We start from the raw sequence: 26111 nt of genomic DNA, 5'->3' as shown, positions 1-26111 counted from the left end.
ATGAGGTCCAAGGAATTCTCAATAAAATAGGTGTAACGAACAACACCTTTAAAGCTTTTCGCCTTGGTCGACTAACTGATAAACCAAGACCTCTTAAAGTCGCATTTAATGATTCAGCAATAGTTATCTCATGTTTAAAACAACGTAGATCTTTAATGGGTTCTAATTTGCGCATTGGAGCTGATCTTACCCCTTTACAGCGTGAGAAAATAAAGGCCGTTTATCAGGAGTTAGAATTCAGAAAAACACAGGGTGAGAATGATTTGAAGATCAAGTACTTTAATGGGGTTCCCAAAATCATTGTCAGTAAATCCAATAATTCAAAAAACGATCATTGAGCTTATATTTTCAGAATGTTGGCGGTATGTGCACTAAACTTCAGAATTTCAGACATGCTGTGAGTCTCTCTAGTTATGATGTTATTATTATTATTGAAACATGGCTTACACCTAGAATCTTAGATGCTGAATTGGGATTGAGTGACTTTAATGTGTATAGACATGACAGGGATCCTCAAACTAGTTCAAAGACTCGTGGTGGTGGTGTTCTTATTGCTGTCCATAAGAGCCTTAATTCAATGTTGGTTAGGCCTATGGATTCCTCTGTGGAACACGTTTTTACACAGGTAATGTGTGGCACAAAAAAGTTAGTCATTGGTGCAGTGTACTTTCCTCCACGTTCATCTGGGTCAGTATATGAGGAGCATTCCACCTGTATGTTGGACTTAGCGGATAGATTCAGTGATTGTGAATTCTGTATTTGTGGTGACTACAACCTACCTGAAGCATCCTGGGATAATTTTAGTAATGGTGTTACAGTTGAGTGTCTGCATCACTCTCCAGCAAATATTATTTGTACTTGCTACACTTTTCAAAATATGTCACAAGTAAATGCTTTGCCTAACCTTAATAATAAATTTTTAGATCTAGTTTTCTGTACTCAGAGGGATGCAGTTGTGTCGATTTCAACTGATATTCTATTGAATACTTCGCAACATCATTCAGCTTATACTATATTGTTACATGCAGCCAATTTAAATTTGTTTCTTAAATATGATGTCTTCTATCATGATTTTAAAAAATGTAATTATCAAGTTTTAAATGAATATTTAGCTTCAATTCCTTGGAACAAGGTATTAGATGAATCAGATGTAAATTGCTGCTTAGAAAATTTTTACCATATTTTATATGATGCCATCAATATGTTTGTTCCTATCAAACGGTTTAAATCATTAAACTTTCCAGTTTGGTTTTCGCGAGAATTAATTGAGCTTGTCATACAGAAAAAAATAGCTCACAGAAATTTTAAAGCTTCAGGCAACTCTTATGAGGAGTTTTCGATGTTAAGGGAAAGATGTAAATCATTACAAGCAGTATGTTATAAGAACTATTTAGAGAATATTCAAGCAAATCTTTTAAGTAATCCCCACTCTTTTTGGAGGTATGTTAGTACTACATGTGGGTCTAGTGCTTATCCTAATGTAATGTCTAATAAAGGTGGGGACGTAATAGCTCAGAATGGTGATGAAATAGTTAATCTTTTTGCCAGTTATTTTTCAGGTACATATAATGATGGTGAGTATAATGTACCTAATTTTAAATTGGACTATAGTGTGGATTTTCAGATTCTGAAGTTTAGTGTGACTGATGTTTTCGAGGGGATTATGAGTTTAAAAACTACATATTCTTCAGGACCTGATGGTATACCTGCAGCACTTATTAAGAACTGTATTTTTTCCCTTTGTAAACCTTTACAACAAATTTTCAATTTATCATTATCATCATCTGTATTTCCACAATATTGGAAAAATAGTTTTCTTACACCCATCTATAAATCTGGCAATCGCGAGTGTGTTAACAACTATAGAGGTATAACTATTCAATCAGCAATCCCGAAACTTCTTGATAAATTGGTATCGATAAATCTCACCTGGGCTTGCAGAAACATATTTATTGATGAACAACATGGATTTTCTAACGGGAAGTCAACAGTAACAAACCTTGTCAATTACCAACAATACTTGTTGGGTGCATTTGAGAATAAAATTCAGGTCGACAGCGTTTACACTGATTTCTCAAAGGCCTTTGACCAGGTTAATCATAATCTTTTGGTCCACAAACTTCATGCATCTGGCTTTGGTGACCTCATTGTTAATTGGATTAAAAGTTTTCTGATGGGACGTACACAGCAAGTACGGATTAACAATTATATTTCAAAAGAATTCCATTGTTATTCTGGTGTACCACAAGGGTCTCACTGTGGTCCTTTGTTTTTTAACTTGTTCATTAACGATATTGGTAAGGCTATCAAAAACTCACACTTCCTGCTATTTGCTGATGATCTTAAGCTATTTCGTTGTATACATAATAAATCGGATAGAGATCTCCTGCAAGATGATGTAAATAATATATTTTTATGGTCAAAACAAAATGGTTTAAGCTTAAATCCAACTAAATGTTCTTGTATTTCATTTGGTCATATAAATAATCTAATAGCTAATAGATATGTTCTTAATGATGTACTCTTGGATTCAGTTACTGAGATAAGAGATTTGGGTGTATTATTGGATTGTGCATTGACATTTAGAAGCCATTTTCTTAAAATTAAGGAAACAGGATTTCGTAATCTTGGTTTTATTTATCGTAACAGTCATGATCTCTCACCTACTGTGTTTAAATTATTGTATTGCTCTCTGGTACGCTCGGGTCTTGAATACTGCTCTGTTGTTTGGTCCCCATTTCATCAAGTATACATTGATGGATTGGAGAGCGTTCAGAGGAAGTTTCTAAGATCTTTAGCTTTTAAAGCACATATTAATATAAAAAATACTGATAATTATTTCATAGATTATTCTATAATAATGTCTCAATTTAACATTACTACATTGAAGAACCGTAGGTTGAGAGCTGATATGTTATTTTTGTTTAAAATTATAAACAACTTTATTAATTGTCCTTCGTTATTAGCCAATGTACACTTAAACACAATACATAGAACTCGACACACTGCACTCTTTTATATTCCTTTTCGTAGGACTGATTATGCTCGTCATTTTCCCTTGTCGAGAATGCTGAGCTCTTGCAATGACCTCCTATTGGATCCTTTCTGTACAAACATTAACGCTTTCAAAAGGCAACTTGAGAATGTAATTATCAATCTAGATATGTGATATTTTTTTATATATATTTTTTTAACTTTTGTGATTTGATATACTGTTTTAATGTACAAATTTTAACTGTTTACTTGTTTCTTTGTTATTGTTTGATGTTTCTTATTGTTCTATATTGTTCTAAAATTCTATATTGTTTGATTGTGTACATGATCTTTACTTTTTACCATTTGTTGTATTTTATTGTAAATGGTTCTACCGTTGATATAAATAAATAAATAAATTCTTTGGAGAAGTATTAGTTGGGAGGTACACACCGCACTTTTGGAAGTGATTGAATGGATGGCTGGTGACACTTACGTTTAAAACATCCTACAAGATCATGTTTTGCCATATGTTGGTAACATTGGATATGAAAAATTCATGTTAATGCACGATAATGTTCGACCACATGCTGCTGCCATAGTGAGTAATTATCTTGATGAGGTTCAAACTCGAAGATTGGATTGGCCACCGTTTAGCCCTAATTTAAATCCAATAGAACACATGTGGGATCACCTAAAACACTGCATACGACAAAGAAATCCCATTCCAAATACGATAGAGCAGCTTTGGTTTGCTGCACAGGATAAATGGAATACAATTTCCCAAGGATATGTCCAAAATGTACTTGCAAGCATACCGAGATTGATGGAAGCAGTAATAAGAGCTAGAGGGGAGAATACTCGTTACTGATCATGCACTTCTTTTAGTTAAAAAGACTTGTTTAAGCAATTTAAATTAGCATTTAAGTTTAAAGTAAAATAACTTTATTTACCCAATATCAAGCATTTATTTTTTTCGCAATTTGCTCCGCATAAAAACTTAAAATTGTTTATTAAACATTGTTAAAATAAACTTCATTTCACAATAAATGACTTGATTTGCCAGAATTTATTTTAAAAAAATAAAAACTAGAAAATTCCAAAATATTCGATATTTTTGTCCATGAGTGTATATATCAGAAATAGCTACAATGTTGTCAAAGTTTTTAATTAAATGTTATATTTTTCTCTTGGTATTTTAAAAATAGGGAATCTGGTCCTTTCGCTTTTATACCTTCTCTTCAAAATTGTTAGTAATTCATGGAATTAAAATAATTATTTGTATAATCCCTTTTTGATCTAATATCCTTTTAATGACACCAAACTTTCTCAACCTAAATATACAATTACAGACATTAAAAAATAATTTAGATTTAAGACGATATAATTATAAATTCAAAATTATTCTTTAATGTCTGCAATTTGTTTCATGTCAATGTCAAAATGGCTGCAAATGTAATAGAATTCAAAAATGCTAATTTGTTAAATAGCGAAAGCAAAAAATAGTGTTAAATGTTCTTAACTATTTGTCAAACAGTAACAATGATAAAAGTGTATCATCAATAGTAAAGGAAGTTTCTCCTATGACTGGAGTCTCTGAACTAATGATATTCCTATATAGAGGTAAAAGTAAAAATGGGCCCCTTATAACTCGCATAAGAAAAAAAAAAGAAATTACCATGAGAATAAATACAATGAAATAGCCTGCTCTAAAATAAGACAAGTTTTTTATGGACAACATTCCCCCAACAGTCCTCATCAAGGAGCCAATATCATTTATATGGACTAATTGTGGGTTAATACTGGAACTACCAATGGTTAAGTATTCAAAGATACAACAATAAAAAATAAATGACAGGCTTTCATAAATGAACTTACCACAGGTTTAAAAACTGTAAGCGGAAAAGGACCAAGATTTGTTTTAGTCCATGCAGGAAACAAAGATGGATTTGTTGAAGGTACTGACATGACTTTTCTTTTCAAAAAAGGTGCTGAAGATTACCATGAAATGATGGACAGAGATCTATTTAAAAAATGGTTTGAAGATATGTTAATACCGAATCTTCTGAAAAATAAAAAGAATATGATTGTAATGGACAATTCATCTTATAATTCTAGCAAAGAAAGAAGAGAGAGAAAAGAAATTCTGGATCTTATAGTCATCTATATAAAAATGAAAAGATATTCAAGCTATATTTTTGCACTAGTAAGAATTCTAATAACAAAACTGATATGGCTTCTACAGTGTGTGGAAACCTATTACAGGGTATAACTATTTCCGCCTTATTTTAGAACATTTTAATAAATGCTCTGACATATCAATTTTTGGAATGTAATTGTACCAAGGAGAGAAGGAAAGATGGAAATATGGCGTCCAATAAGGATGATTGCGACAGTGAGAGCGAAAAAACCAAGTTTATTTGTTGCAAAACGAAGAAAATAAGCACAATAATAGGTGTAAAGTGTGGAAAAGCCTTCCATAAATCATGCACGGCACAGGATTGGGCAGGAAAAGTTCAAATTTTAGATGAAATGTGTCTGATTTGTTGTGATTCTAACATAACCTTAAATAGTGGGGATGGCATGGAAAATATGATCATTCATCTGCTAAATGAACTAATTTGTGAGTTACGAAGTAAAAATTAAATCCTAGAGGAAAATAATAAGCTGCTATGGGGAAAAAATAGAAAGCATAGAGAAAAACAACAAACAAAAAATTCCATGGATGTAAAAAATTGTGCAAAAACTAAGAACAACAATAACAATCCATTAATTTTAAAAGAACAAAATGATTTGAAAGAGACTACAAGGTCAGTTGACGCAGTCACAGAACAGCCACTTTGTTCTGTTGATTTGTCTGAGCTGCCACCTTAACCAAGAATATCAAGCAGTTCAATTGCACCTGTGGCGCCTGTTAAAGATATCAACCGCCCGCTGATTGAAGATGAAAATGATAAATGGGAAACTAAAAAAAAAGAGGTTTTTATAAAACAACTCGTCCAACACTTATTGAATGACAAGATCAACTACAGGCAACCAATGAGAATGGAAGTATCCTGCGTGTGGCCACAAAACATATGGCAATTTTCCTGTCAGGTTTTGATCCAAAAACGGAAGCTCTGGAAATACTTAACTATCTAGGATGAAAATGTTATCTGCGAAAAAATGAAAACCAGGACAGATAAGTACAAAAGTTCATTTAAAATTACTGTTCTAGAACTAAAAATACCTCATTTAATGCAGCAAGAATTATGGCTGAATGGTGTAATTTTTAACCATTTTCAGAATGTACAGAGGCACCCCAGACAGTCTAAGGCACAAACCAAAAAAAATTATCAGTAATCTTACCACTTAAATGATACCATTAATTTTATCCTAGAAGATCATGATGAATGCTTTGCTCTTTGTTTAACTGAGCACTGGAAAACAGAAGAACAACTGCAGGACTACAATGTGTGGAATTTTAAACTGACCTCTTCATATTGTAGAAGCAGTTCACAGGAGCATGGTGGCAGTGCGGTATACATCAAAGACACATTTATTGCAAAAGCCCGGGAAGATATTTCTAGTTTATCAGTAAGAACAGTGCTTGAGTGTTCCGCTGCAGAGGTGCGAATTGATAAGAAGAAGATTGTAATACTATCCATCTACCGAATAGAAGACCCACAAGTTTTAATAAACAAATTAGACCAAATACTTTGTGAGTTGGTCTAAAGCACCTGGTGATTTTAACTTAGATATGCTGCTTGAGGGTGCGAGGTATCCAGACACATTAAAAATGTTTTTGAGTTCCTTTGATATTAAACCTTCTATCAAAGACTATACACGCATACAAGGTAACAAAAAATCCTGTATAGATAATAGTTTTACAAATCTTGACATATTTGATTCTCTTGTATTCAATCCTCATACATCTGATCATACTGCTCAAAAGGTAAAATTTGAATTAAGTGAAGTTGAGTCAAATATAATAAAAAAACGAATATTTAGCAAGGAGAATAAACATTTTTTTAAATTCATGTTAGGTAATGTAGACTGGGTATCTATTTTTGAGACATTAGATGTAGATAATCAGTGGGATGCTTTTATGAGTATAGTTCAGAAATTCTTTATACAATGTTTTCCACTCAAAGAGATAAATACAGCAAATAAAAAAATCACAAAAGCACTTTAAAAATGATGATATAAAACATTGTAAATCTAGGCTTGATGTTTTGTTTACACTTACTTAAGAGATTAAGGGTAGTTCCAAAAATCCAGAAGCTGTAAAGAAAATAAAGCATGTAAAAACTTTTCAAATTAATATCGAACAAACTAATCATTGCATGTTTTTAACTCCCGTTTCAAAGAAAGAAATAAGTCACATAATAAATAACTTAAAAACAAGCATAGCTCTGGTTATGATGAAATATCAACCAACTTAATTAAATATGTTTCATCAGAGATTTCTCTTGCTCTTTCTTTTATAGGTAATGCTTCTTTTAGGCAAGGTAAATTTCCTCAAAGTTTAAAACTGGCAATTGTGAAGCCACTACATAAAAAAGGTGATGTTACTAAGATGGAGAACTATAGACCAATAAGCCTTCTTCCATCATTCTCAAAAATATTCGAAAAAGCACTATAATTTAGACTACAAAACTTTTTTACTACAAACAACTTATTTAGTAGTTCACAGCATGGTTTTCTCGCAGGGAGATCTGTTGAGACAGCTACATGATTTTGTATCAAAAATTTTAGAAAAACTTTGCAAAGATGAAAACACTAGGTGCTTTTCTGGACCTATCTAAGGCTTTCGATAGCCTACATCATGTTCTTTTATTACAAAGATTACATCTTTATGGAATACAGGGACCGGCATTAAAATGGATAAAATCGTTTCTCACAGATAGGTCACAAAAGGTATGCCTGGAGAAAAGGGGATGTAAAGTTTACTCTGATCTTATCAATTTAAAATTAAGCATACCACAGGGGAGTGTCCTGGGGCCTTTTCTCTTTTTAGTTTACATAAACAACCTCCCAAATGCGGTGGTTAGTAGTTCCTCAATTAAATTTCTTTGTGGTTTGAAAAGACACTAAAGCATCCTTGCCGTGGGGCCAAATGACGAATGTATTATCAACATATCGTAGCCAACATGTAGGTTTGAGCATTGATGTGGATAGTGCTCGGGTTTCAAAGTCTTCCATAAAGATATTGGCAATTACAGTAGATAGTGGGGAGTCCATTGGGGTACCATTTATTTGTCTGTAGAATTGATTTTGGAAGATGAATTAAGTGTTGGATATACAATGTTCAATGAGAGATAAGCTGTCTTGCTGGATACTCTATTTAGTTTTCAGAATCTCTAGAGTTTCATCTATAGGAATCTTTGCAAAGAGTGAAACGATATCGAAACTTACTGGAATGTCTGACGGTGAGATAAGGTATTGTTTAAGAAGTTCAATGAAATAAAAAGAATTTTTGACAAAGGAAGAAGCATTTTCGGCGAGAGGTAGAGTTTTGGCCAAGAACTTGTCCAATGATTGACATAAAATAATCCTGTTGTCATAAAACAATCTCTAATTCCTCCTAAAAAGTCTTCCAGAAGACCTCGAATCTATGGCCTACCCAAAATTTACAAACCCGATATTCCTCTACATCCCATTGTCAGTGCATATAACTGTCCTACTCAATTCTAATGAATTAGATTAGATTAAGAGAGGTGGCCTTTCGGCCTATTCCACTGCGACCTTTTCAGATCTATTGTGGTCCTCTAGTCCTAGATAACATTCTCTAGCCTGACCCTTTTTATAAAGTCTAGTAGCTTCGAGACTGTACCTTCCATGTAGCTATTTGCCGGTGGATTTTCTTCTCCTAATGCAAAGAACCGCACATTTGCCAGACTGTCACACTGACATAAAATGTGCTCTGCTGTTTCTTCTTCGAGGTGACAGAATCTGCACAGGTCATCATCTGATAATCCCATCAGCTTCAAGTGCCTATTCAGCTTACAGTGCCCTGTTAGAAGACCTACTATGACCTTGACTGTTTTCCTGTCTTTGCTTATTAGGTCTGCCGTAAATTTTGGCGAATGTTCTGTAATGAACTGTTTCGCCTGTCTTTGTCCTGGTGAATTCCTCCACCATTCCAGAGATTTGCGAGCTACCCACTTCCTTGTAGCCGTTCTTGTTACTGATTTAGCAACTCCGCAGAAGGGTTCCGGTCCAATGAATGGCAATGATGAGCCTTGTTTGGCCATTTCATCTGCTTTTTCATTGCCCTTATGACCCTCGTGCCCCGGTACCCAGGCTACCGTAACCTTGCTACGGTCTCCTAGTTTATTTAGGGCACACACGCAATCCCATACTAGCTTAGAATTGACCTCTACGGAATTGAGTGCCTTAAGCGCTGCCTGACTATCTGTGAAGATAGCAACTGAACAGAACTTTCTTTCCTGCCTTTCTATTTCTTCCACGCAGTGATGGATTGCAGTTATTTCCGCCTGGAAAACTGTCACATCCTTAGATAGACTTACCGGGAAATCTATCCCTTGATTTGTCCCTACTATGCCGGCTCCCACACCCTCCGATGTTTTTGAGCCATCCGTGTACCAGGTAGCAGCAGCTTGTATGGGTACACCTTTATTCCAGTCTTCCCTGCCTGGTATCTTAATTGTGAACTTATTGTTAAAGCTATATCTCGTAACTGTTGCATCGATAGGTTTCCCCATCACAATATCGGCTTTTAGCTCCTCGATTAGCTTTCTGTTGTCAGTACCATGCATCTGGCTTATATGTCGCTGACTATGGATTAATCTGTGCATCACGGATCTGGCTACGCCCTGTATAAAGATATGAAGTGGTGGTAGATTCAACAGGACTTCCAGCGATGCAGTAGGAGTTGTTTTTAAGGCCCCCGTAATACACAGGCATGCTAGCCTTTGTGTATTACCTAGCAGCCTTATTGCTCCCCCTTGCTGCGTCTTTGTCCACCACGTCACCGAGCCATAGGTTATCATGGGTCTAATAACCCTTGTATATAGCCATAGAGTCATTTTGGGGTTAAGTCCCCAATTCTTACCGCACATTCTTCTACATCTGCCCAAGGACATAGTAGCTTTCTGTGTGGTTTTTAGAATGTGAGTATTCCATGTAAGCCTATGATCAAAATATACCCCAAGGTATTTTGTTTCTTTGGCAAATGAAATCTCTGTTCTTCCCAGCACCGGTGGTTTTAGGCCTTGTAGTGCTGTTTTTTTTGGTGAAGTTGACAATTTGTGTTTTCTGAGCATTGACTATCAGTCTCTCTTGTTTACACCAGTCGTCAACTATATTTAGGGCTGCTTGCATTCTCTCAGAAACTACCTGAGCAAACCTGCCCCTGACAACGATTGCTATATCGTCAGCATATCCTAGACAATAAAAGCCTTCTGTGGACAGATTTCTGAGGAGATCATCTACCAAGGTTGCCCAAAGTAGAGGGGACAGAACTCCTCCTTGTGGACAGCCTCTGCCTACTTTTGCTTTGATGGTTGCTTTACCCAGAGTGGACATTACTGTCCTATTCTCCAGGGATGCCCTTATCCATCTGCATATTACCGCAGGTGCACCTCGTCTACTCATAGCCCCTATCAAAGAGCTGGTGGTAACATTATTAAATGCCCCTTCTATATCTAAAAAAGCGGCCATTGCTATCTCTTTGTCTTCCATTGACTTTGAGATAAGCCTATTTAGATCATCCAACGCGGAGTCCGTAGATTTACCAGGTTGGTATGCATATTGACGATTGCTTAGAGGATTATCTTTTAGCACTTCGTCTCTGATGTACCTATCAAGAAGCCTTTCCAGCGTTTTTAATAGAAAAGAAGATAGGCTTATCGGTCTATATGACTTTGGTGTTAGGTCTGATACTTTACCTACCTTAGGCAAGTACATGACTTTGACCTTTTGCCATATTTCCGGTACGATCCCCCATGCTAAAGTGGCTTTGAGGAGCTTGCATAGGTGTGGTATCAATACCTCTAATCCCATATGCAACAGTATTGGATATATGCCATCTGTCCCTGGAGACTTATATGGCCGAAACTTATTTATAGCCCATCTAATTCTGTTTGGTCTTGTGATTGCTGTGGCTATTTTCCAATCTGTAGACCTTGGTCTAGTGAGCCTTTGGTCTATGTTGGTTTGCCTATCTGCATCATCCAGAATTGTTGAGCCCGGAAAGTGCGTGTTCATTAGTTCTCTAAGACTTTCCTCTTTGGTGTCCGTAAATTTGCCATTAGCTTTCTTTAGGAAACCTACTTCTTTGGTTGTAGCACCATCCTTTGCCAGGACTTTATGAATTCGAGAACATGCCGGGATATCTGTAATCTCCTCGCAAAACTCTCTCCATGAATTCCTTTTGGCTTTCCGAATTTCTTTATTGTATAGCGTTAGCTTATACCTGTAGGCATCCCAATCTTGGTTACTTTTGGCTTTATTAAATAGGCTTCGGACTTCCGACCTCATCTTCCTTAAGCCGTTGTTCCACCAGACTGTATTACTGCCCGTACTTTTCCTTGTTTTTTCCGGACAATTTTCCTGGTAAGCCGCCATAATAGCTTCGCTTATCGTTTCTGCCGCCGAATCTATAACCTCTGGGCTTTTAAACGAAATCGTACATTCCTCGAGATTTTTACTGAGGGACTCCCTATATCCTACCCAGTTTGTATCTCTAGGATTCCTGTATTTAATTTCCGATGGAAAAATATCAAGGTCAAATCGTATATGTCTGTGATCCGAACATGAGGGTTCGTCAGACACAAACCAATTTGTTATTATATCACTTATCCTGCTCGTGCAGAGTGTTAAATCTAACACTTCTTTGCGTGCCTTAGTGACAAAAGTTGGCTTGTTTCCTATATTGGATATAACCAAACCTTCAGATAAGATGAAATTCAAAATATACTCACCCCTTGCATTAATGTTTGTGCTTCCCCACACGGTGTGATGTGCGTTGGCATCACATCCTATAATGAGCTGTAATGCTTTTCCTAGACAATATGCAACTATGTCGCTTATAATGCTTGGTGGACACAGAGTCTCATCACCTGGAAAGTAGGCTGAACACACCACCAGTTTCTTCTCTCCTACTTCCGTGGTTATAGTTAGAACAGCTGTAACAATATCATCAGTGCAGAGCACCGGGATTAATGTACAATCTACTCTATTACTGTGAATTATACACGACCTTGGCCTTACAGCTTTGGGTGTGTATAAAACCTTACCTTGTTTGGTTGATAGGCCAGAAATCTTCTCACCTATCCTCCAAGGCTCCTGCAGGAGGGCCACATCAATGCCTTCTTGTTCCAATCTTCTAACTAGCGTTGCCGATGCGGCTTTTGCATGTTGAAGATTGGCCTGCAGGAGCCTTATTTCTCTCTTCATTGCGAAGAGATGGCCGGTTCTGGATCTGTGGACATTCCTTCTTCCGTGGGTCCGACACACTCTTGGACATTAGTCCTTATGGGTGTGTCAGCTTCACCCGAAGAAGGTTGTTCCTCGTCCTGAACCTCCATATGTAGGGAGGTCTCCCCTGTTTCACTGGAGTGAGTTGCTACTGGCTTTTCATTCCGTGTTTTTGTCTTCCCTTCTTTGGGTCGGAACGTTAACCGTCCTACTCCGAAAAAGGGTGACAATTTTAATTTCTGGAGTTCTTCTCGAGATTCAGAATCCATCGAGAAGGTCCATAACACCCCTTTCTCTAAAGGTTTACTACCCCAGACTGTCCATAGATGTGTCCTGAGCCCATGGTTACTTATCCTTAGTCTATTAAGGATCCTTTTTGACTCAAGACGTTCCCCATGCTCGTCCTGTACGAAGACAGTGCATGAGTGCGGCTTGGGTATGTCTTCCCCCTCCACAGCCCTGAGAGATGCACTCTCCCAAGGCCTCAGGGTTGGAATCACCTCCTTCAGCCACCGCGCACTTATGTCGTCCGCACAGTTAAGTTCCAGGAAACCCGGCCTGTATGTACTCTTCAGGAAGCGAACCTGTGGTCCTGCTTCCGGAATTTTGTCATACGCACCCAAGATGGCTATTTCGACTGCCTTAAGCTTGTCTATATCCATCTTGGCTTCCGGGAATCCTGTTAGTACCACTGCAACCTTAACAGAAGCGGCAGCTTCGCTGAAAGTCACACCTTCGGTTCTTGGCCTTTTCCCTTTGCGTTGGCTTTCGGGTGGTGTGCTTCCGTCTGACCTTAGCCTTTTTGGGCCATCGATCTTCTGGGTTTGTATTACTTTTGTCATGGCCTTTATTGGCTTTGACGGCATCTCTTTTGCCCTTTCAGTCGCCTTGGTGAAATTGGCCTTTATTACAGCCCTTTTGGCTTGAACGTAATCTTGGCCTTGTTTCACCAGCCTACTGATTTTGGCTTTAGAAACGCCAGATAGCTTTGCAGCCCTAATTTCTTCGTCTGTCATGAGATCAACGTCTTCCAACGCTGTTACTCTGACAGCCATTTTGTTTCCTTGCCTATCAGCTTGAGAGATTTCTTTAGAAATTCCGGGCCTTTCGGCGTTCGGATTTTCTCCAGAAGCTCCCTGCCCTTCGGCTTTAGGAACTGTGATTTTGGCTTTGGAGTTCCCTGGCCCTTCGGCATCGGGAACCCTTTGGCCCTGAGTTTTTTTTGTATTTGTTTTTGTTTGTTTTTGAGATTCCATATTGATCCCACGAGTAGCTAGGAAAGACAGTCAACTCCTCGCAGAGCCCCGCTTGCGAGGGTAAGGTCTAAATACTAAGGGGTGTGACCTGTTGCCCCAAAGGAACCGTTTGCGACACTGTCACCCCAGTGCCTCACAGCCTTCACCACGGTGTCTCACGGCTTGGCGTGGGGATTGTTTATCGACTATCTAGTCTAGATCCGCTGAGTTTAGTATTCTAATGAATTAGTAATAATTACTATTAATAATAATTACTAACTCACTCATTAATATCCTTGTCTCTAGATCATTACGCCTTTGGGATGATGTAGTAGATCCGCTGAGCTCTCTAGTTTAAAACAAGCCCTAATCCAAAACGGTTACCGCGAAAATCACATCAGTAAGCGCATCCACAGACATAAATCTCCCACTCAATCTCAACCCAAACCAGACCCTTATCATACGAAAGTTTTCTTCCTTACATCAAAGGTGCCACTGACAAAATTGACAAAATTTTAAAATCAATAGGAATAAAGACAATATTTACCCGTCAACAAAAACTTTCATCTCTTGTCCGATCAATCAAAAAAAAACATTCCAAATTAACAACAAGGAGTTTATGAAATTCCTTATGCCGACTATTCCCCGATCCTATATAGGCCAAACAAATCATAGAATCCAAAATATGATTTATGAACATTCCATTTCTGTTTGCAATTCCGATTCAATTTAAGCTCTAGGTCAACACCATCTTCATCCAGGTCACAAAATTTATTTCGAAAACTCAAGAACCATAGCCCCGTCCGCTTTTATAAACCAAGAATTATTCGAGAAGCCATATAAATTAAAAAAGGCCAATTTGTCTCAATATAAGATGGCATACGGTTACCTTCGACGTGGAGACCTCTCATAAAGAAAATATCGTCCGCCCACCCAACAATCATAATCCTACTGTCAGAAATGTTCGCGCCAATCTCGACACTAACCCCCACGCCAACCTCCACCCAAACTACGTCACCATCGACGGTATAAGTAGTGTTTGGGAGCTCAGGAGACTGTCACCTCGAAAGCTCTGAAGAAGACATGAAAGAGGATGTCGAAAGCTCGGCGCAATGATAATGGACGCGGTTCAACCCGAAATACTGTTGGGTGTATTATTAATTCTTGTAATAGTATTAATCTTATCTCTAGGTTTAATTGTACTAACGGCGGAAATCTTTCGGAACATTTTATTCGACTCTATGGTGAGGAATTTTACCAGCTACCTAAATCATATAGCAATCTGCTGCTACGTAAGAATTGTCTTCTATGTGATTTAACATTCCTTAAATCCTGCTAAGACCATAAAGTCATTCCCAAATTTCTAAAACTCAAACACCATACACCATAATTCTTATTCTGCTATCTCCCAAATTATTACAGTTCTGCGCTTCTCTGTGAAGCTATTCATTTCACTAGACGAAAACTAGATTTCACAAATATAAATATTTTCAATATCTGGCTATCTATTCATTCTTTCAATGTACATCCTATATTATGGGACACTTTCAACTGTATCAATACACAGACAGCCCTAAACACTTTCGAATCTAAGACCGAAACTCAGAAGTGCAAATTAGCGTATTTAATTGCCAAACAAATTCCAAAAATCACAACTTTGATACCTACTACAGTGGTTTATAACTTTTCTGATACCCCTATTTCGACCATTGCATCTCAAGCTTTAGCGAAAAGTTTCAATTACTTGGTTACCCCAATCACATTCCAATTGAGATAATCATCTGTCAAACTGAAGAAGCCATCTCCAGTTTACCTTCCTAATATGCTAAAATAACTAGACAAGACATCGCTAAAGTTCTTATAAACTCAAAGCCTCCTACTCCGAACATTAGCCAATCCGAGAAAAAAGCCCTGAAAGAACTCCAGTCAAATCCAAATCTAATCATTATTCCTGCCGATAAAGGCAATGCCACCGTTATCCTAAACACTTCTTCTTATATTAATAAACTCTCAAATCTCATTAATACTCCGGACTACAGACCAATTCCCAATAATCCAACAACCTATCTGGAGAAAACAACAAAAGCCATTATCAATAAAACCTCCCTTCCTGTTGACCTAAAACAATCTCTAATTCCTCGTGAAAAGTCTTCCAGAACATCTCGAATATATGGCCTACCCAAAATTCACAAACCCTATATTCCTCTACGTCCCATTGTCAGTGCACACCACTGCCCTACATAACCATTGGCCAAGTACTTGGCCAAAACTCTACAACCTCTCTCTGAAAATGCGATCCTTCGCCAAAAACTCTTTTCATTTGATCGAACTTTGTAAACAATACCCTATCTCACCGTCAGACATTCTAGTAAGTTTTGATATCGTTTCACTCTTTACAAACATTTCTATAGACGAAACTCTTAACATTCTAAAAACTAAATACAGTATCCAGCAAGACAGTTTATTCTCTCATTAAACATTGTATGTCCAACACTTAATTCATCTTCCAAAATCAATTCTGCAGACAAATAAATGGTGCCCTAATGGGCTCCCTACTATCTCCAGTAATTGCCAATATCTTTATGGAAGACTTCGAGACCCGAGCACTATCCACATCAATGCTCAAACCCACATGTTGGCTGTGGTATGTTGACGATGCATTCGTCATTTGGCCCCATGGCAGGGATGCTCTGGTGTCCTTTCAAACCCATCTGAATGGTATACATCCTAGTTTTCAGTTCACGATGGAGGTGGAAACTGATTCATCCCTACCGATTCTTGACGTTATCATAAAGAAAAACCAATCCCAATGTTTTCATCGCTCTGTTTATTGAAAACCCACCCATACTAATCGTTACTTGCATGCCAACTCTCACCATCTCACTTCACAAATTAATTCAGTCGCTTCAGTTCATACAGTCAGTTCATACGCTTTCAGATCTCTTCTCCAGATCAATACGCCTTTGCAATGATGCAAGTAGATCAGGTGAGCTCTTTAGTTTAAAACAAGCCCTGATAAAGATATCGAAGAGGATGTCGAAATCTCGGCGCAATGACAACTCGGAAGACTGTTGAGTTTAATATTAATTCCTGTAATAGTATTAATCTTAGCTCTAGGTTTAATATATATATATATATATATATATATATATATATATATATATATATATATATATATATATATATATATATATATATATATATATATATATATATATATAAACTAAGGTACACTCAAAGAGTGGTGGGTTTTTCGGTCAAAGTGGAGAAATAAAAGACAAAGAAGGTGGCTACTTCATCTATTTATTGAAGACGTTTCGCTTTCTGCTCAGAAAGCATCATCAGTTCATCTAAAAAGAACAATATGAAACCAAACATCCATAGAGAAGTTACAACAAAAGTGTGTTACCTTACAAAGACATGTAGCAGTCAATGATGTTAAAAATATGAAAAAGCTTACGAAACTGGACATTCAGAGTTAACGTTGTATAAAACAATTAATTGAAACTAGGTATAGTTTGCAATTTAACAAAATTAGAACAGCAAAAGAACATGTGATAAACATACATGTATAAAAAAGTTATTATAAAAACTTAAGTAAAAAACATTAAGGTTTATTTTAAAGTGTAAAGAACTAGAAAGATCATAAGAATGCACTTCCAACAATTTTATTTAATAAATTAGATTTTAATTTTAACTTTAGATAACATTATAAGTTATTTAAGATTAATAGTAATAAGATAAAATGAAGTTACCAGTCTTTAGCTTACTGAGTCTCGCCGATAAATGAATTTACAGGTTTAACACCCACGCAAACAACGTGAAGAGAAGTGGCCTTGAGGTCAAAATGACATAAACAGCAAGGCAACCTACCAACCTCTATATAATAAGGCGGTATATTCAAAGAATGTGATAAATTTGGTTGACAGCTTGTCGTTAAAAAACCAAACAATGAAAGGAAAAGGTGGTTAAGATCACCATTTACCCCACAGTGATTGATCTGTCAACAAAGAACAAAGCATGCGAAGTCAATCCAAAATATCATATATTATAATATTATGACGTCACTAGTTAGCCAGCTAACAGGTGAAGATTAATACAACTTCCACAGTCCAAAGGTTCAAACATTTAGGACCGTACTGAAAAAGATTCTATGAATCAATTTCAGTTTAAATTTTATCAAACAAGTTCATCACAAAGAACAATTACTTAATTATGTAAAAGTGATATTGACAAATATTAATAAAATGTAAGTTGATAAATCTTAGTTAAGGAAGGAATAATTTATTTTATTTTATTTTTATTTAAATTTATTATATGAAAATGTAATAACGAAACCCCAATGTGGGACAAAATTTAAGTAAACAACATATCAAGCCTAATTCTGTAAAATTAATGCATGATAAATTTGACTCAAATTACTAATGTCGGTTCTCTTATTAAGGGTATTAGGATGTTTTAATATTGAACACATTTCTAAAAACTGTCTTTTAACGAGATTGCGTTCAGTGCCAAGAATTTTAACTTCATTAAAGTTTACTTCGTGCTTAGTGTTAATACAGTAGACTCCCTCTATAACGAGAACTTAAATGGCAGACTAATTACCTCGTTATAAGCGGATTTCGTTATATCCAACAACAATAATATTGTGCATACATATGAATATGTAGTTTTCTAAAACATTAACTTTCTATAGTGAAGCCATTCGGAGCAATATAAGATGCTAATAAATATTGTTTGAATGGCGTTTTTAAAACAAAGTTGTTTACTTTTACTGTCAATGAAATGCATTAAAACAAAAAAGAGTTGTTTACTGTTACTGTCAAGGATATACGTTAAAACAAAAAATCTGTATTCTGTAAATATGTATAAAGCGTATAGAGTTATTTTGTCATTTTTGACTGCTTTAAATTGTCCAGTATTCTATCTATCATATTTTCTAAAGATGTGAAACAGTTTTATGCTTCTTCATTTGCGTTTTGTCCTTGGATAAAGTTTCTGACAACCTTTAAAACACTTTCCACATCTTGTCTATTAGGACCCATATTATTAGGTGTGAATGGTCAACCCAATACAATGACACTTGTGAATCATAAATTTTACATTTCCGACTAAGAATCATAAATTGTAAGAAGTTTATTGCGGGCGGCCCGCAGTTAAAAAGGGTATTTATTTATGAAGTTAAATACCGTCTTCGTGTATTTATTTATAGCTACGGCCGGGCCAAGACGTAAAAAATACGTTTTTCAATCTTATTTTCTCTCGTTATAAGCAAATTTACCTCACTATAAAGGGTTATAGTTCAATAGAAATTTCACGGGACATCTAATGTACCTCGTTATAAGCGAAACTTATAAAATTCTTGGCACTGAACGCAATCTCGTTAAAAGACAGTTTTTAGAAATGTGTTCAATATTAAAACATCCTAATACCCTTGATAAGAGAACCGACATTAGTAATTTGAGTCAAATTTATCATGCACTAATTTTACAGAATTAAGCTTGATATGTTGTTTACTTAAATTTTGTCCCACATTGGGGTTTCGTTATTACATTTTCATATAATAAATTTAAATAAAAATAAAATAAAATAAATTATTCCTTCCTTAACTAAGATTTATCAACTTACATTTTATTAATATTTGTCAATATCACTTTTACATAATTAAGTAATTGTTCTTTGTGATGAACTTGTTTGATAAAATTTAAACTGAAATTGATTCATAGAATCTTTTTCAGTACGGTCCTAAATGTTTGAACCTTTGGACTGTGGAAGTTGTATTAATCTTCACCTGTTAGCTGGCTAACTAGTGACGTCATAATATTATAATATATGATATTTTGGATTGACTTCGCATGCTTTGTTCTTTGTTGACAGATCAATCACTGTGGGGTAAATGGTGATCTTAACCACCTTTTCCTTTCATTGTTTGGTTTTTTAACGACAAGCTGTCAACCAAATTTATCACATTCTTTGAATATACCGCCTTATTATATAGAGGTTGGTAGGTTGCCTTGCTGTTTATGTCATTTTGACCTCAAGGCCACTTCTCTTCACGTTGTTTGCGTGGGTGTTAAACCTGTAAATTCATTTATCGGCGAGACTCAGTAAGCTAAAGACCGGTAACTTCATTTTATCTTATTACTATTAATCTTAAATAACTTATAATGTTATCTAAAGTTAAAATTAAAATCTAATTTATTAAATAAAATTGTTGGAAGTGCATTCTTATGATCTTTCTAGTTCTTTACACTTTAAAATAAACCTTAATGTTTTTTACTTAAGTTTTTATAATAACTTTTTTATACATGTATGTTTATCACATGTTCTTTTGCTGTTCTAATTTTGTTAAATTGCAAACTATACCTAGTTTCAATTAATTGTTTTATACAACGTTAACTCTGAATGTCCAGTTTCGTAAGCTTTTTCATATTTTTAACATCATTGACTGCTACATGTCTTTGTAAGGTAACACACTTTTGTTGTAACTTCTCTATGGATGTTTGGTTTCATATTGTTCTTTTTAGATGGACTGATGATGCTTTCTGAGCAGAAAGCGAAACGTCTTCAATAAATAGATGAAGTAGCCACCTTCTTTGTCTTTTATTTCTCCACTTTGACTGAAAAACCCACCACTCTTCGAGTGTACCTTAGTTTATTTTGGATTGACGGTCGTACTCCTTTTCTCGATATATATATATATATATATATATATATATATATATATATATATATATATATATATATATATATATATATATATACAGATATGTGCAGATACATAAAAAATTTATGGTGGGTATTAAAATTAGCGAGAGATACTAGTATTATGTTTCCACTTGTTAGACACCAATCTGCCGATTGAAACCTGAGTGTTTTCGATCGAATTTATTACGTCAATGCGGGATGTTATTATTAAAATAACATCATGCATTGCTAAGTGTATGATGATTATAGTTTTATATGATAGTTTGAATGTTGTCTGTTTGTGATAGTATGTATGCGATAGTAGTAAAATATACGATAATTTCAGTTGATGCTATGATCATCCTCTTTAAGATATTCTCTCGGGCGCTAAATTTCAAAATCGCAATGTAAATAAAATAAAATTCAAACTAAGGATTTAATTAGAATGGGAACTTTTTTACCTATTTTTGGAATATATTTTACCAAAATTTGTGGAATTAATTAACTTTTTTCAAAGCTATAAAGTAGTTTTTACAAATTTGCACATCGAAATGATCACAGTGTATAAAGATCTATTGCTTACTTACATGGATCCACGATATGTGAGACAAACTAATCTTGAAATAATTGGTTCTCAAGATATTACAAAATTTGTCAAAAATAACATAAATCTAGGAATTGGGTTGACACAGAATATTAATAATTTAGATGATGAATTGGTACATGGTTTTTACGAAAGTTGCAGGCGTTCCGTGATTACAGCTTGTAGGGAAGTACAAAAAGAAATGATTTTGCCGATCCAGTTATGGGCCTTTTAAATAAAAGTAGCTTTAATAGTTGCCAAAGTCTTTTAACACGAATATCAAAATTCCGAAAGAATGACTGAAACGATGCAAAAGATTGATATGAAATGGAGGAAATTTCAACAATACCAGGATATTCCAAATGAATTCAAAAATCTGGATGAATTCTATTTTTATTTTTAAGTGGGTGGACAAATTCGAATGTAATTATAAGTCCGAATTGTTTCTAAATTCCTTTTATTCGATTCTTCTCGATCGACTATGAAAAAATAAAATGTTAAAGTCGTGGAGGAAAATATAGTTTTATTGACAGCTACTGAATTACTACACTATAGTTGTTGTTGAGGTAAACATTTATAATAGACTGCATTCCAAATTAGCCCCGAAGCGATATTTATAATTTCACTAAAATGCTACGATTCAGCAAACAAGTGTATTGCCCTCTGCGTAGAACAAAAACCTTTGACTTTTGAAATCTAGCAAATATAATTTGAACCGAAGAAATTACACTGTAAACCGAAGAAACAAACTGTAATTAAGCAACTAATAGATGTTTCACAATTATACAAGGTGAAACTATACAAATTCAGAAAATTAAGATTAATGTGAAATTACAAATTTATGGACTAATTTGTGATTGAATAGTGGGTTTAATTAAACATTTTGATGGTAATTCTCTATTTGCTAATATTTGATTGAAGAAGTGCAGGAACCGTTTATTAAAACACACATTATATGATATAATTCATTCATCCCAATCAGTTTATCTTTAAAAGTGTTGTGCAAATTTTACACCGTCAAATGGTTACAACTATGAATATAATCAATTTATACAATAAAGAAGCTGATGATAAACTACAAGAAGTTGAGTTCACATTAACTGAATAGTGTATATTTTTTCAATTTAAGTTTTTTTCTTTTAAATAATTTGTTATAGATGCATTGTATGTTCTGTGTATTCATTTCTTTTTTGGCCTGTATTATGTCGCCAATATTATGGTTTGGTAGCTTCCTCCTATACTTACACATTTTTTTTGTCTTCCTTGTGTTGACTTCCAGACCTCATATTCGATACTGTTCTATGAATTTTCTTGTCATATATTGTGGTCCTGCACTAATACTACCTGGTGGTCTGCAAAACATAGTGTATCTTCATTCCACTGCATTTTTTCCATATTTTGAGGGCTTGTTATAAGTTAATTTTAAAAACAGATGGCGACACACATCATCCTTGTTGGAGTTCTTTGTTTACTGCAAATCTCTGTGACAATCTCCTTTATATTTTTACTTTAGAAGTTGTTACTTCATATGATTGTTAAACAACTTTTATTATAGCATTACGTATATTTGTTTACTCTAATGTTTACTCATAATTTGAGCCATTGAAAATGAAAAGGAGATAAGTTCCAAAAACACAATTTTACAGTAGAAGTAAAAAGCTATTTTGCTAACTAAAACGATGTTATTACCAGCGATGTCTCTTAGCATTGTTTATAACTAACAGATGAGAAGAGCACATTCTACCTTATCAATGACTTTGGCCTTGAATTAATTCTAGTATTTTAATTAATCTATATTTTTAAGACAAAAACGATTTTTTGAAAATTTTGGCACTCACCCCCTTTTCAAAGTCAATGCCTCAATTTATTTAATGGTATGCTGTCATTGGCTTTTTTTAAATCTACAAATAGCATATATATTTCCTGATCAAAATCACTTTTTCTTATATTTAGGTAATACTACTATAATAGGTATTGGAAATGGGTCAATACTCACAATCTTAAGTAGTTTTTATTTTTTAATGATGGTAAATTTTGGGCTACCGCCTTCAAGACTTACAATATATCCCCATCATCAGGCCCCAGTACGTTAGTTTTATTTTTATTAAAAACTATGATATCAGATACAGCCCTATAAAGCCCTATAAATTAAGGTAATCTTAAAAACCACCACCCCCCTTCCCTTAAGGAATCCATTCACCCAAACCAGGAATGTATAAATTTTCTATTGCATGTATATTATTATGTTAATATATATCTTTAATTTATTTATTAATTGTTGTAGATGTGTTTGGCAAAATTATAAGATTAAAATTTATGGACGTCCCATATACATATCGCACAATCTTCACCATATGAGCCAAAAATATTATTTTTTATTTTTTTTTCCTACTTCTCCACTGAGATCTCCAAGTAATATTATTTCTCCGGTGTTAAAATTTTTCTTATTTCATCATCTATTTGTTCATAGAAATAGTCTTTTTTCTTAACTGTTACATCATCATTTACTCCGTAGATCCTTAGGATTGTTAATCTGTATTCCCATAAGTCTAGGTTCAGTTATTCTACTGCTGATTGCTTCCAACGTTTTGATAAATTTTCTTGGTTTTTACGGATCAGTATTCAACTCCTTTGGATTCAACCACTGATGTTTTCAGACTCCTATCCTTTTTTTGTTTCAGTTATTACAGCTCTATCCACATTTAGATCTTTTATATCATGAATAACTTAATTTATTTTCTTTGATAAGCCTTTTACATTCCACGAACCATATGTCATTATCCATTTCCTTTGCAATTTCCGTTACCGTTTGATCAATTTCTTTCCGTGACATTGGTTTTAACATTTTTTTTTGTGAATGATGAGGGGTTGACCCAACACCGAACCCCCAATCAGGAGGACCAGAATTTATTCTCAAAGTATCTTTCTCTTATACATATTGCTTTCACTACAGCTGACGAATTCTGTGTATACAACCTTTTGGTCCGTTGGTGGTATTTTATTTCCCACCTATCCACTGCTCGATTAAAAAACCAGTGAGGAGTGAGGACACTCCCCCATCAGCCACCTGGGGACGAGTTATCTCGTGGTTATGGGTTTCCCTGATGGCTAATTAAAAATCTATAAACATCAAACAAACATTTAACATTCAGTTCAAAAGGGTTATTCATAGTTAGATCGCTGTCAACTAATTGTGCAACCATATCAGTTCGAAAATAAGCCTCATAAGTTTGTTTTAAATTTTTCATACCTTACTTATATGTTTTAGATTTACTCATTTTTTTATTCTATTTTATATTTCTAGCACCAATTGCTTCTACAAGTAATTATGAAACCTCTAAGGAAACAAATGACAACAATAATCATGTAAAAAAGGAATGTGATTTTGATACTGCTGCAAATTTGAATGTGCTTAAATCTGAAGATTTAGATGAAAGTATTCCTGGGAAGTTAAGCTTAAGAAGACTAGATACTTCAGATACAACACATACTAATGAATCTTGGATGGATACTCTTCAAAGATCGCAAGGTAAGCATTTTTAACATAAACTAAATCAAAATTGGGCTATGACCTCCTTTTATATTCAAATATACACAGAACATTTAGAGCAGATTTTCTTGTTTTTCTTTATTCATTAAGTTAGCGAGAGAGTTAATTAATCTATGAGCTATTTCCATATATATATATATATATATATATATATATATATATATATATATATACACTCTGCAAGAGTAACGCTTAGTTTTTAATGCTCGATGGTTTTCCGCTAGGCAGTGGGCCAGCAGCCATCTCGACGCACTTACGTCAGAATCACGCTACAAGTGATTCTCTTTGATCTACTCACCTTCTGCAGTGAGAACTTGCTTAGCTTTTAAAGCTCGATGGTTTTTCGCTAGACAAATCGACAACGTCAGCAACCATCTTTAATTATTTTCAGGCTTTGGCTTAGACATTTTGACATGTTGCTCATTGACAAAGAGGAACCTTTCATTTTTACGGTACTGGGCCTAAAATGGAATCCTACGACTGATTTCTTTTCTCATTCTTCTTGTCCCTTTGACAAACCGTTCACAAAGCGGGCCATTCGTTTGTAAATCAGTCGTATTTTTGTTGCTATCCTTTTGTTTTTATTCATTTTTCCATGTCTTTTTGCAAGTCAAACGTGTTCTAAAACCGTTGTGGTACTTCAATGTATCCTGGGATGATGAAACATCTGAACAGATACTGACTGACTTCTGTACTTGTATGTGTTACATTTCTGGTGTTATTTCTATACAGGAACATCTATCGCGAGATCGGAGCTCTTGGCAGCTATACTGCTGACTGATCTAGTCACTTTTGTCAACGAGTCTAGTCCAATTTTCATGCTCGCTCTGTCTCGACATATTTCTGGCTGATCTAGTCACTTTTGTCAAAGGGTTGTTCGTCCGATCTTCCGATATTTCGATTCCGATATCGACGATTGCGCTCCCTTGAGCTAATTTTTCTACCCCAAATTGGCAATCGTATTAAACACATACAAGAACTGATACCACACTCTACTCGGCATCAAATGCCTTCTAATCAACACTTCTCTGATTGTGTTAGTCGTGTTTTATCACTGGCACAATTATTACAATTTTCACCAAACTGGCATTTTCCTACCGTGGAGCTCGTCGAAATATCATTACTTCCCGGCTGTCATTGAAGACTTGAAATTGGACACCACGCTGAGATTTCGACGCTATTCTTCTTCTTGTCTTTTCGCACCCCACGGAATTCTTATAGGAAAAGGGGCCAACGGTATTGTGTATGACACAGTCTTTCTAGTTTAGTCGGTCGAAAAATTCTACTGATTCGACGCTATTCTTTTCTAATTGAGGGCATTGTACGCGTTGTTAATCTGAGCACAGGGTCAGATGACATCCAACAATGTTCTGTGGTCAAAATATGACCGCCGCTTATTTGTCAATTCATATTTTATTCTTACTTAGTTCTTTATTAGTATATCGATCTTTCATGTCTATTCTTTACACTTATATTTTCAGCTGTTCTTAAAAACATTCGTTTTTGGCGCGGGAGAATGTTTGGGAAAGTATGTACTATTTCTTTTCATATTTTTACTATTAATATTTCTGTTACGGTACTGTAATGTGATCTAAATTCAATACTGTATCCTAACGACTTTGGTAAAATATATTGCTTCCTGTAAAATTGTTAAACTGGC

At 35.1% G+C, this 26111-nt stretch overlaps 1 protein-coding gene across 2 annotated transcripts in view; it reads left to right on the top strand.

Annotated features, from left to right (window-relative positions):
• LOC140441317 (uncharacterized) overlaps positions 1-26111 on the top strand; it is a 438896-nt gene that overhangs the window by 201690 nt on the left and 211095 nt on the right. For both annotated transcript variants that reach the window (XM_072531963.1, XM_072531962.1), the window contains exon 2: positions 24206-24430. In XM_072531963.1, the coding sequence (XP_072388064.1) occupies positions 24406-24430 (25 nt within the window). In that variant the 5' untranslated portion in view covers positions 24206-24405. The remainder of the gene's footprint in view (positions 1-24205; positions 24431-26111) is intronic.

The sequence above is a fragment of the Diabrotica undecimpunctata genome, chromosome 5 (genome assembly GCF_040954645.1).
Source record: "Diabrotica undecimpunctata isolate CICGRU chromosome 5, icDiaUnde3, whole genome shotgun sequence".
NCBI lineage: Eukaryota > Metazoa > Arthropoda > Insecta > Coleoptera > Chrysomelidae > Diabrotica > Diabrotica undecimpunctata.
Note: the sequence above shows the minus strand (reverse complement) of the source record. Positions and strands in the feature narration are given on the sequence as shown.